This window comes from Sycon ciliatum, chromosome 1 (genome assembly GCF_964019385.1).
Source record: "Sycon ciliatum chromosome 1, ocSycCili1.1, whole genome shotgun sequence".
NCBI classification, from domain to species: domain Eukaryota; kingdom Metazoa; phylum Porifera; class Calcarea; order Leucosolenida; family Sycettidae; genus Sycon; species Sycon ciliatum.
In genome coordinates, this window is record NC_088643.1 from 47,971,429 (window position 1) to 47,983,894 (window position 12,466).

Sequence of the window (12,466 nt, forward strand, 5' to 3'; positions counted from 1 at the left end):
AAAATACTTTCAGTCCTTTGATCCCAAACGACCAATCCCGATATATAACAGATTTCGAGGGTTGTTTTGCCGGGAAACGTTCTCAAGCTTGAGAAAATTCGAATTTGTCTAGTTTTGGGGTATGTATGAAACAGGGTTATCGGCCTGGTCGAGCAGTGAAGGCTTCTTCCACATCCCTTGAATTATTTCATATGAAAGGTAATCAGTTTGGCAATGCCCTGCCGCCAGGAGAATGCAAACAACGCGATAGAATGCGTCCCGGGTGGTAGGGATCATTTTTCTAAGTGCTATAAAATAGCCGACATCGATGCGAAAGTCGGCCTCAAAGTCGACATGGACGTCTTGAACAGGTGAGATCAATCAAAATATCAATGGAGAACACCCTTAAGAATAGATGTATAGTGTTTCTAAGCTTCCAACCCTTGTGTGCTCAAGTGAAAATTGAACATATTTGGACGTGAATATATCACCAGACAAGACCTGATACTGCAGTACATTAATCATTCAATGGGTATACAGTATACAACCACCATACAAACACGAGCAGGAGAATGAATGGATAGGAGAAGAGTTGGTTACCCATTGCTGTTCAACAAAGAGAAGCACATACTAAAAGTTGAATTGGATGAAAAGTATTTACAATTCACAATTACATGTACATGTATCACTTTCTGTGATGTAACACTTGCGGCGAGGAAATGCCTGTCGCGCAGACGCGCACTGTCGCAAGCAGTTGTAGGGCCACTGTCCCAGAAGTTGGCAAAAGCATAACTCTTGCCAAGCGCGTTGTACACGAATGGAGTGCAGTTCACTAGGCTGGGTGCACGTGAGGGTACTACGCCCAGCACTTAGATGTCGCAGAAGCAAAACAGATTGTGAATCATCTGTCGCGGTTGCAGCTCATCGCAGGTGTTGCATGTTGCGCATCGTGGAAAGCAGTTCATGTATTGGGAATTGAGCTTCAGTAATAACAGAAAGAGGATCCCAGAGGATGACCGACACCGCTGACACTCTTCTGTGCAAAGTTTTGATGACGATGCTTGATTGAGACGTTAACCTGCAATGGAAAACAAACAGCAGATGATACTGATTATATATATTAGGTATGGATTATACCATGAGTATGAGGGGCATACCGCGATTACTTTCGAGAGTGCGTTAGGACGAGGGACAAGTGGGGGACTCGGTATACACAGAGTACGAATGGTATAATCCATTTGCATGGTACTTTCCTAAATACAGAGTGTGACCAACACGAAAGCCGCTTAGCTCACATTCGACGGGGCGCAACGGGACGCGACGTAAGGATTGACGGGAACCTACGGAACAGTTATGACGCCGACAGACAGCGTCCAATGTGAACACCAGGAACGGGAACGCAACCGTTCTACCCTACAGATTGGGAAGCAAGGGGAAGAGTTGGTCAGTTCAACTTTTCAGACCGTAGACGAGGACGCAAGCGTACAAAACAACTGCATTCTAGTGTGAACAGGGGATGTGTCGTGCGCTGACCCCTCCCGATGCGCACAACAGCACACTTAGGTTTTTTAAACATTTCGAACACGGTCAACACTACGCTTCCCATGATAACTCGCCGAATGGCTAGCACAACTGATTCAAATTTTAGGAAGATAAGATTTCGTGTCACTTCTTGAAAATCGCAATAGCTGCTGCATGTCGTGTCAAACTACATGTTGTGTCTTACGAATCGTACAAGATTTTACAGCTCACCCCGGCCGTCCGAACAGGCCCTTACGTTCCATACCGTCAGCGTTACGTCGAATACGAACTAGGCTTAAAGTTTCCTTATTCTCGAAGTGACCCATGTGAACCGAGTGGGGTATATCGCTGAATATATCCCGCTTAGAACGGCCGCTGATGAATCCATAGGCGTGCATACAATGCATACATGTCATGTTGAATATGCCGCCAGCATCAAGGCGGTGGGAACTACAACTGCATGCATACAGTGCAGCAGCCCTAGGCAACATCTCACTAAATGTAGAAGATATGGTGGGCAAATGATTACGGTCATAGAACAGATGTCATTTAATGACATCTGTTCTATGACCGTAATCATTTGCCCACCATATCTTTATGGTGCATGCCATTACAAGAACCAGCATTTTTATGGAACGGATGGTACTAATACGGCGAAATGTCTACGGATTCAAGATAACTCACAACAGACTTAGGCAAGAACATGGTAAAACTGAGCAATGGACTGGCACATTCAAGACTAATTCATACTTCATTTCATGAACGCAATGCGCACAAGCGAAGGTCGCGCGATGGACCAAACAAGTAACTCAACTCAAGATCAAGTCAACTTTCTCGTCGCAAACGGCCGTTGTGACGTGTTTCCCTTACGCAAAGCGAAGTGTGAACGAGTCTTTACTCTACACATCCAAAACTGTAAACCAGTGAAGACTACAGCTTAGAAGACGGTATTATAATGGTGTGCATTGTAGATCTACTTGCCAAATGTGTGTGATCCTCTATGTAACATACATGTACATAGGGCCAAGCAAGCACAGCAAGTTCTGAATTTTAGGTATTTCGAGGTCCTGAACAGGTCAGATTTGTCTTGTAAGTGATAGGTATTGCTTACCTCTAGATGTTGCCGCCTTCGTGCTGGCCGAAAACGCTGCGTGCTCTGGCGATAATCCGGCTTGAAATTAGGTGCATAAAAATGCCAATTTCAGCTTCGTTCACAACATTTTCGATATACGTCTCCTCTACGAAACTTCACTAAAAATATATCTGCCGAAAGAGCGTCCCGTAAAGAATACATGGTGTGAAATAAAACGAGGTGGTGCAAAGTAAAACTACGTAGGCCATGTAAAACGGCTTCCATCTCTCAGAACCAATTTAGGACAGTTCTCAAATTTGAGAACATTTTTTCGCTTTCGCGGCAAAAATCAGTCAAGAATCTGTTATATCGGGATTTAGTTTTATTTTATTGGGAGAGGTCTTTTTTTTTGCGCGTCTGGGGAAGGACTGTTTCCCTTGCTTGACGTGTGACGTGTAGACTACACTGTACGTGTGCACGTGTGATCGTGATCGTGAGGTCACTGCATGCACTGCATGCATATGCATGCAGCATATATGCACTGCATGCATGCACTGAGCAGTACTGCAGTGCATGCATGACGCATGAGCTGAGGTGAGCTTCTTTTTTTGAGTAGGTCTACGACTCGTGTTACAAGGCGAGGACGCGTAGCTAGTGCTCCTGACTACAACGCGCGCAAGACCGGGACTCTGCCAACCGGTTTATGGTTGTAGTCAGGAGCACTACGCGTCCTCGCCATGTAACATGCTGTCAAAATCGAAAAGACTTGTGGTACGTACTGACTGTCTTGATCATATTCATGGTCTTGTTGTAGTTGTCAATGATTATGTACTACTCACTGTACTTGTGTACTGTGTACTTGTTAGTATTATAGTAATGTTACTGTTGGACGATGATGTACATGTCAGCATGCTTACAACCACATGTGCACAGCTAGCTAGCAGTGAGCGGATCCGCGGTAGGTCTACGATCCGAGAAGCTGCGGACTGCCCCTGGCCTTGGCCCGTCGTATCAAGAGTTCACTCTTGGTCGTATGGATGAGCAGTGTCCCGCAAAGGCCCCTCTTCCTGGCTCACTGCTCTTCAGTCCTCTCAAGGAACATGGTTTCCACCTCTAGAAGCAGGAGTTCAGGGACGGCCTTGCATTGCGGTATGACTGGCCTCTCCTCGATGTCCCCACGAAGTGTGCCTGCGGAGTTCTGTTCTCCACTGCTCATGCCATGTGTTGCCCCCGGGGTGGCTTCCCTACAATCCGCCATAACGAAGTCCGTGACATGGTAGGGGAGCTACTCACGGAGGTCTGCCACGCAGTGGCAATCGAGCCTCAGCTAGCCCCACTCTCTGGAGAGGTGTTTACTGCTGCATCGGCAAACACCGAAGCAAAATAAAAATCAACAACAACAACAACACCGCCGAGGATGCCCGTGCTGATGTCCGTGCCCGTGGCTTCTGGACCCGAGCACCGGATGCTTTCTTTGACGTACGCGTCTTCCATCCTGATGCGGCGTCCTACTCGGCCCAACCACTGGATGCCCTACTGCTTCAGCACGAGCGCCAGAAGAAGCTGCAGTATGGAGAGCGAATCCTCAATGTGGATCGTGGCACATTCAGCCCGCTGGTGTTGTCAACTTCTGGTGTTGCCTCCCCTGAATGTGAAAGGTTAAAGGGGAAGTAATTAGTTAAGGCAAAAATTAAAATTTCACCAGTTGTAGTCTTCGGGGTGCTGAGTCGAATGGTCTTGGTCCGAGGAAGCTGAGACGCTCCCTTCCTACTTGAATCCCAATCGAACTCGCGCACTTCCACCGAAACTGGGTGACTGCGCCCTACTAGATGGGGATTTGTATGCAAAATGTCACTAAAAGCGCCATTTCGTTCTTATAAAAGCACGGATGACCGCGATTGGCCCATATGTTGTAGTCTTTGGGACGCTGAGTCGACTGGTTTTGGTCCGAAAAGGCTGCGATGCGGCGTTCCTCCTTTATTCCCAATCGAACATGGTTGAAGAAGCGGTCACGTGCTCCTGCGTACACCAGTCACCTGGTCACCGTGCCTGCAGGGTACAACTTACTAGCCTGTTTGACCTTTTTTGGGTGCAGTCCTGTCACTCGAGTTGAACCCGAGTTGAACCTTGGTGTGAAAGTTGTCACCTGCTGGCGTGGTGACCAGGTGATTTGGGCACCCAGGACCACGTGACCGCTTGTTCAACCATGTTCGATTGGGAATAAAGGAGGAACGCTGCATCGCAGCCTTTTCGGACCAAAACGAGTCGACTCAGCGTCCCAAAGACTACAACATATGGGCCAATCGCGGTCATCCGTGCTTTTATAAGAACGAAATGGCGCTTTTAGTGACATTTTGCATACAAATCCCCATCTCGTAGGGCGCAGTCACCCAGTTTCGGTGGAAGTGCGCGAGTTCGATTGGGATTCAAGTAGGAAGGGAGCGTCTCAGCTTCCTCGGACCAAGACCATTCGACTCAGCACCCCGAAGACTACAACTGGTGAAATTTTAATTTTTGCCTTAACTTCCCCTTTAAAGGGGAAGTATACCCTAAAATCAAATTTTCACCAGTTGTAGTCTTCGGGGTGCTGAGTCGAATGGTCTTGGTCCGAGGAAGCTGAGACGCTCCCTTCCTACTTGAATCCCAATCGAACTCGCGCACTTCCACCGAAACTGGGTGACTGCGCCCTACTAGATGGGGATTTGTATGCAAAATGTCACTAAAAGCGCCATTTCGTTCTTATAAAAGCACGGATGACCACGATTGGCCCATATGTTGTAGTATTTTGGACGCTGAGTCGACTGGTTTTGGTCCGAAAAGGCTGCGATGCAGCGTTCCTCTTTTATTCCCAATCGAACATGGTTGAACAGGCGGTCACGTGCTCCTGCGTACACCAGTCACCTGGTCACCGTGCCTGCAGGGTACAACTTACTAGCCTGTTTGACCTTTTTTGGGTGCAGTCCTGTCACTCGAGTTGAACTCGAGTTGAACCTTGGTGTGAAAGTTCTCGCCTGCTGGCGCGGTGACCAGGTGATTTGGGCACCCAGGAGCACGTGACCGCTTGTTCAACCATGTTCGATTGGGAATAAAGGAGGAACGCTGCATCGCAGCCTTTTCGGACCAAAACCAGTCGACTCAGCGTCCAAAAGACTACAACATATGGGCCAATCGTGGTCATCCGTGCTTTTATAAGAACGAAATGGCGCTTTTAGTGACATTTTGCATACAAATCCCCATCTAGTAGGGCGCAGTCACCCAGTTTCGGTGGAAGTGCGCGAGTTCGATTGGGATTCAAGTAGGAAGGGAGCGTTGCAGCTTCCTCGGACCAAGACCATTCGACTCAGCACCCAGAAGACTACAACTGGTGAAAATTTGATTTTAGGGTATACTTCCCCTTTAAGCGCCTCTGTGGTTTGCTTGCCAGGGCTGATTCCAACATGCCCTATGCACACCATGTTGCATATGTGCGCTGCAGGCTGTCTTTCACGCTGCTCCGATCCGCTGTCATGTGTGTCCGTGGGTCTCGGTCGGCATACCATCGTCCAGCTAACGAGCTCAGGGAGCTGGCGGTGGTTGAACGCCGGATCTAAAACCAGTTGTGTTTTAGTGTGAAACTCTCGCCACTCCGGAGACATATTGTCCACACCTGTGTACTTCTACGATCTGTATACGACTCGTACTTACTCCCCGGTGATGTACCCTTGCCTCTTGGTACTATCAAGAGTACAATCATGTACATAACCCCCCGGGGTTATGTACTCTTGGTAGTAGAATCTACCGGGTACAAGTGCAAGTCGATGGAGGGTTACATGACGATGTTGCCTGATGATTGCGAGAGCATGAAACTACCGGTAATACCAAGAGTACATAACCCCGCGCGGGGGGGGGGGGGGGGGGCGGGGGTTTAGTAGTAGTAGTAGTAGTAGTAGTAGTAGTAGATTTTATTATTTTACTAGGGAAATCCCAACAGGCGTTGCCTTTTTACTGGGAACCCTAGGTGAATTTTTACCATGTTTACATACAGAGTAAGAGACGGGTACTCTTGGTAATACTAGTAGTAATAGTAATACTGACTTGAAGTAGCAGCAAACAAGCCTTGATTGCCCAAGTACATGTAAGTAAGTTGTTGTTCTGTTCTGCCTCCGCGGTGTTGAGCACTGTCAGCGTGCAGCAAGAGTCCATAACCCCATGGGGGTTATGGACTCTTGCTGTCAGCACACTGGGTTAGTGGGTGCTACATCCTCCGGTGACATAAGATGATAAGAACGTCTTGCCCTCGCAACTGTGTAGGATTGTGTATAATCACTTACATCAAGAGTAGCTCTTGCTTTAACAGGTGGATCGGGTTGGGGGGCAGGATTTGATAATCCAGCACCCTTGTTTATCCAGCAGAAAATGCCGTTGCAAAAGGTGCCGGATTAGAGAGGGACTACTGTACCGGATAGTGATAAAATGTGAAAAATCAGAAGGGCACGTTATAACCAATATCTACTGTACCACTCAATAAATCGTGACGCCATTTTGTTTTAACACGCATATCGCGGATTCTACAACACATAATTCTCCGAAAAGCAAGCCACAACAAAAATAGGATTTCGGCCATGATACATGTTGTTGTTGTTGTTGTTGTTGTTGTTGTTACTTTATTTTACTTCACCAGAATTACAGGCAGTAAAATGCCTTCTCACTAGACCAGGTCTAGTTCTCACAAATGATGAAGAATGTGAATGAACATGCTAAAGCTAATGAAAAACAAGAAATAGAAAAAGATGAGAAAATCTTGTGTTTTATATTTTATGACGGTACATGATTGTACTTATGAGAGTTATGTACATGTACCTGATGATTTTCTCTTATTATCAGTGGGACCATTGTCATTAGGTTTAGGCCTGTTTTGGAACTCCACTTTAAATAAAGCCAAACAACAACAACAACAACATGATGGCAAATAATTAATTACTTAGTCTGCCGAAACGTTGTACGTAAAGTTCGGCTTGCACTTGTTAATTGTACTTGCGCGTGCGGTGGTCTGGGCCGGAATGGGTGGTCTATACACCCGTACCCGTACCACATTTGTAGTACTCACTAGTAGATCTACCGGTATCTACGGATGAAGCCATGCCAGGGCCCTAGCTAGGGAGTAGAAATCTACGAGTCGTCAAGGTATTTGACGACTCCCTGGATGAAGCTGATGCCTCAAGTATAGAATCAGACATGCATGTCAGGGCAGTATCGTTGATTCAGGCCCGAGAGCGGCCCAAGGCCGAAGGCCGCGGGCCGCTCGAGGGCCGGAATCAACGATACCTGCCCTGACATCCATGTCTGATTGTATTTCACACTGCCACCCACGCAGGACAGCACAAGCGAAAGCCACAACGATCTCCTCAGCAGAACGTGCACGTGCAAGCGCACCCGCAGCATGCTAGCAGTGCAAACAAAGCCACTGTGCTGCACTAATCTACATAAATCGAACTTGAAATACATCAACTAGAAACACCGAGTGCCTGCCTGCCCAAGTTCTCAAGTCCTTTATGGCATTCGTTGCACAACAATGGCAGAAACTCACAAGCTGAAGTTCCACGTCCGTGCGCTCTCGGGCAAGCCGTCGAGCGCACGGCTGAAGTTTCGTTCTGAAGTAGGCTCCGTGCGCTCTCGGGCAAGTCCTCGACCGCGCGCACGGTACGGCTGAAATTTCGTTCTGAAGTTTCGTTCTGAAGTTTCAGCTCACAAAGTTTCAGGTCCTGAAGTTCCAGCTCCGTGCGCTCTCGGCTCTCAGTTCTGAAGTTTCATGTCGACCAAGGTGAAGTTTCATCTTTTGTTGATTCAGGTCATCCCTCCTGAAGCTCACAAGCTGCATGTCGACCAAGGTGAAGTTTCATCTTTTGTTGATTCAGGTCATCCCTCCTGAAGCTCACAAGCTGCATGTCGACCAAGGTGAAGTTTCATCTTTTGTTGATTCAGGTCATCCCTCCTGAAGCTCACAAGCTGCATGTCGACCAAGGTGAAGTTTCATCTTTTGTTGATTCAGGTCATCCCTCCTGAAGCTCACAAGCTCAGTCCTCCACGTCCCCGACCACCACCCCTAGGAGTACCTTCCTTTTATACATTCATCCCGTCGTGCTCAGTTTCACCTCCACACGCTCTCGGGACGTGCTGATTGGTCAAGGGCTGAATATACCCATGTGTGAATATACCATGTGTGAATATACCCATGTGTGAATTCATTCATTCATGCCCTACCATGTGTGAATGAGTATATTCACACATGGTAGGAGGGCATGAATGATCACGTGATGGGGTGTATAGCGCGGTGCATGGTTGTAGACGTGGCTGGCAGGGCATGATCAGAGGTTCATGCCCAGCCTGTGACCGCTCTGATTGGGTCAAACCGTGGCAACGATCACGTGGCAAGTGTGAAATTTACTTCTCGCGTGATTGAAATCGCTAATAGTCAAGTACCGGTACAAATGCATAGTGTAATCAAGAATAATCAAGAATATTACTTCAAAGTATGGATCCGGATGAACGGCCGATGGGTTCTTGTTGGTGCTCCTACTCCTAGTACATGTACTTAGTAACTAGTATGTCATTGTAGACTAAGAGTAAGACCAGTCATCTGGCATTAGACACCATGCGGAGTGGCCATACCCTATTGCTGGTCGCCGCTATCGCTGTTCTTTCCTATTGGCACAGTGCTGACGGTGACTTCGTGTTCGACGACTCGGAGGCGATCATTGGCAATGCAGATATTACTGGAGCAAGCAGCACGTGGGACATTTGGAAGCATGACTTCTGGGGAAAATCGATGTCGTCCAAAACAAGTCACAAATCGTACAGGCCTCTAACAGTGCTGAGCTTCCGGTGGAGTTATTGGCTCGCAGGCGGTCTACATCCGAAAGGATTTCACGTTGTCAACATAGTACTCCATGCAGTATGTTGCGTTCTATATCTCTGTGTCGTTGAACGAGTGGTTTTGAGACTACATGTACACTGCAACAGTCACCCTGAGAAGCACCATGGCGGCAGCGGCCGGAGTCGCAGCACTGGCCACACCGAGGTGGTGAGTCTGTGGAGTGCGCTACTGTTCGCCTCGCACCCGGTTCACTCGGAAAGTGTGGCCGGTGTGGTGGGTCGTGCCGATCTGCTGTCGGCTGCATTCTTCTTCACGGCGCTGTTGTGTTTCGAGAAAGCATGCCGTCCAATACAGCCCTTGCCGCCGACGACTGCACCTACATGTACTATAAAGACAAGCGGTGTCAGCGGTGCAGAAAGTATGCGTTGCCGTGGTGACAATGGCGGTGCACTGCCTACCCAGCCTAGCCATGGCACATCATGGCTGTCCTCTAGTACTAGTAGTAGTGGCAGGAATACGACTGGTCCTGGTGACCATATGGGACAAGGCCGCAAGCGCTCACAGCAGGAGCTTATATTTCTCGTGGTGGCTCTCTCGCTGGCTGCCATTAGTATGCTATGCAAAGAGCAGGGCGTAACCGCGCTGGGCGTCTTTTCTATCATCGATCTATTGCGCTCCGCCAGGTGTCAAGTCTGGCAAATTGTCCACGTGTTGATGAGTTGCAACCGTGCCAAGGCGAGTCGTCTTTGGAGTCGGCTTTCTCGGGCTGGCTTTTTTCACCGTCAAGCCGCCGTTGGGTGCGCAGCCGTACTTTGCTTGTGGGCACGTTGGCGTATCATGGCGGGTGCACCCCCAGCGTTCCAACTGATGGACAATCCGGCGTCGTTCTCCAACTCCACGGCAACGCGCGCCTTGACCTACAACTACATATACGCGCTGAACGCCTGGCTGCTTCTGTGTCCTGTTTGGCTGTGCTTTGACTGGGCGATGGGGTGCATTCCACTGGTGGACACCGTCAGCGACGCCCGGTGTATTGCTGTGCTTTTCTTATGGCTTGCCCTGCTGGCGCTGGTGTACTGCAGTGCGCTGCAGAAATCCAACGTAGACACAGTGCACGGCTCAGGCGGCGGAAGTGATGATCAGGATGGAGGTGACGAGGCGAGTGCCGTTGGTGAGGGTGCTCGGCAGCGTCAGGCTGTAGTGCTATCACTGGCGCTGATCGTCGTACCGTTCTTGCCTGCGAGCAACCTGTTCTTCCGCGTCGGCTTTGTGCTCGCCGAGCGTGTTCTGTACCTGCCAAGCGCCGGATTCTGCGTCTTGGTTGCTTTGGGCTTGAAGCGGCTGCTTGCTGGCGCGGTGTGTCGACGCTATAGAGCTCTACGCCTTGCTCTTCAGTGCGCTGCCAGCCTGACTGTGATCCTGTTCACTCTTCGCTCTCAGCAACGTAGCTTTGAGTGGCGGCGCGAGGAGACATTGTTCTCGGCCGGTGCGTCCGTCTGTCCACTCAACGCCAAGGTGCATTACAACATCGGTAAAGTCAGCGCTGATGCTGGCCATGTCGTCAAGGCACTGGCCGAGTATCGCGAGGCGGTTCGACTTCATCCGGACTATGACGAGGCGCTCAACAATCTTGGTAACCTGCTGAAGGAGCAAGGTGAGAAGCACGAGGCGCAGGCTGTGCTGCAGCGCGCTGTACGGGCCAATCCAAAGTTTGCCGCTGCCTGGATGAACCTGGCCATTGTGAAGGCAGACCTCAACATGGCCGAGGATGCTGAAATGTGCTACAAGGCAGCGATTCGTCATCGCCGCAACTACCCTGATGCATGGTACAACATGGGCAATCTCTTTCTGAAGCTCAAGCAGTATGACAAAGCTGCGCATGCCTGGAAAAAGGCCATTGAGCTGAAAGCTAAGCACCATGGGGCGTGGCATAACCTGGCACTCGTGTACGAGGAAACCAGCCGCTTTCAGGAGGCCGTCGGTGTGCTGAAGCAAGCCATTCTCGTTTTTCCTGACAGCCACGATTTGCATTCTACTCTGGGAAACGTCTATGGCAAATTGGAGATGTACGGCGACTCGGAGCGGGCTTTCCGCAAGGCCATTCACGTAACGTCCAATGTATTGCAGCAGGCTAACGTATGGTCCAACCTGGGCGTGCTGCATCATAGGGGCAAACAGTGGGAGAAGGCAGAACAAGCTTACCGAACTGCAGAAGAACTGCTTCCAGGGCAGACGGCCGCGAAACAGAACCTGGAGATGCTGCTGAAGAGGAAAAAGCGGTAATGTGCCACAGCCATGCTGGCCAAGTATAACCCAAAGACTGTGTCCACTGCTTCTAGAAATTTGCACGATACGTTTCCAGACGTTTCGTCGTTCTGAACAACATCGTCAGTGGATAAAGAAGAAAAAGGACTTGATTTTACAATGAGAGTGGCTAACCAATGGCTAGCTTGTCCACCAACTTTTAACAATTTTTTACTCGAATTCTTTGCTTAACATTTCGTTCCAAGAATCTATCAGAGGGTACTGTTAGCATTCACTGTTTTGTTTTCCATCCTTTTCTGGGAGAACCTCTAAGTACTTGAGAAGTCTATCTGTGAGCGATAGCTATAGAGATAGCCCTATATTATTTCCCGTTATAATTAAAAAATAAAATAAAACATTTCACCATTCACGTGATCGTGAGAGTCGGTCAGTCAGTCATACTGTTACTGTGGTGTAAATGAAATAGGTCTCGGGCGGACTGTTTTAAACTCTCGATCTTGGATCATCATCAACAGGGGCTGTATGATCCACTGATCACCAGTGACAAACATCATGCCGGACTGAAAGCTGAAAAAAGAAGAAGCTTGAGTACATGACTACCTCTGGAATAAACCTCACGAAACCACACCAGGTTTCGAAGTCAACGTTGGGTGCAGCGTACGGTTCGTGGACCATGTACACAATACTTCCTATAACGTTACTCACTTCGCACAATCAATGTCATGATGCTCGCATACAAGGACGTGGAGAAAAAGCACCTTCAAAATGGGTAACTT

At 48.8% G+C, this 12,466-nt stretch overlaps 1 protein-coding gene across 1 annotated transcript; it reads left to right on the forward strand.

Annotated features, from left to right (window-relative positions):
- Positions 1 to 8,994: 8,994 nt before the first annotated feature.
- Positions 8,995 to 12,112, forward strand: LOC135830068 (protein O-mannosyl-transferase TMTC4-like). The gene has a single exon (XM_065342459.1). The coding sequence runs from the start codon at positions 9,204 to 9,206 to the stop codon at positions 11,706 to 11,708; it is 2,505 nt and encodes an 834-aa protein (XP_065198531.1). The 5' UTR covers positions 8,995 to 9,203; the 3' UTR covers positions 11,709 to 12,112.
- Positions 12,113 to 12,466: the final 354 nt, after the last annotated feature.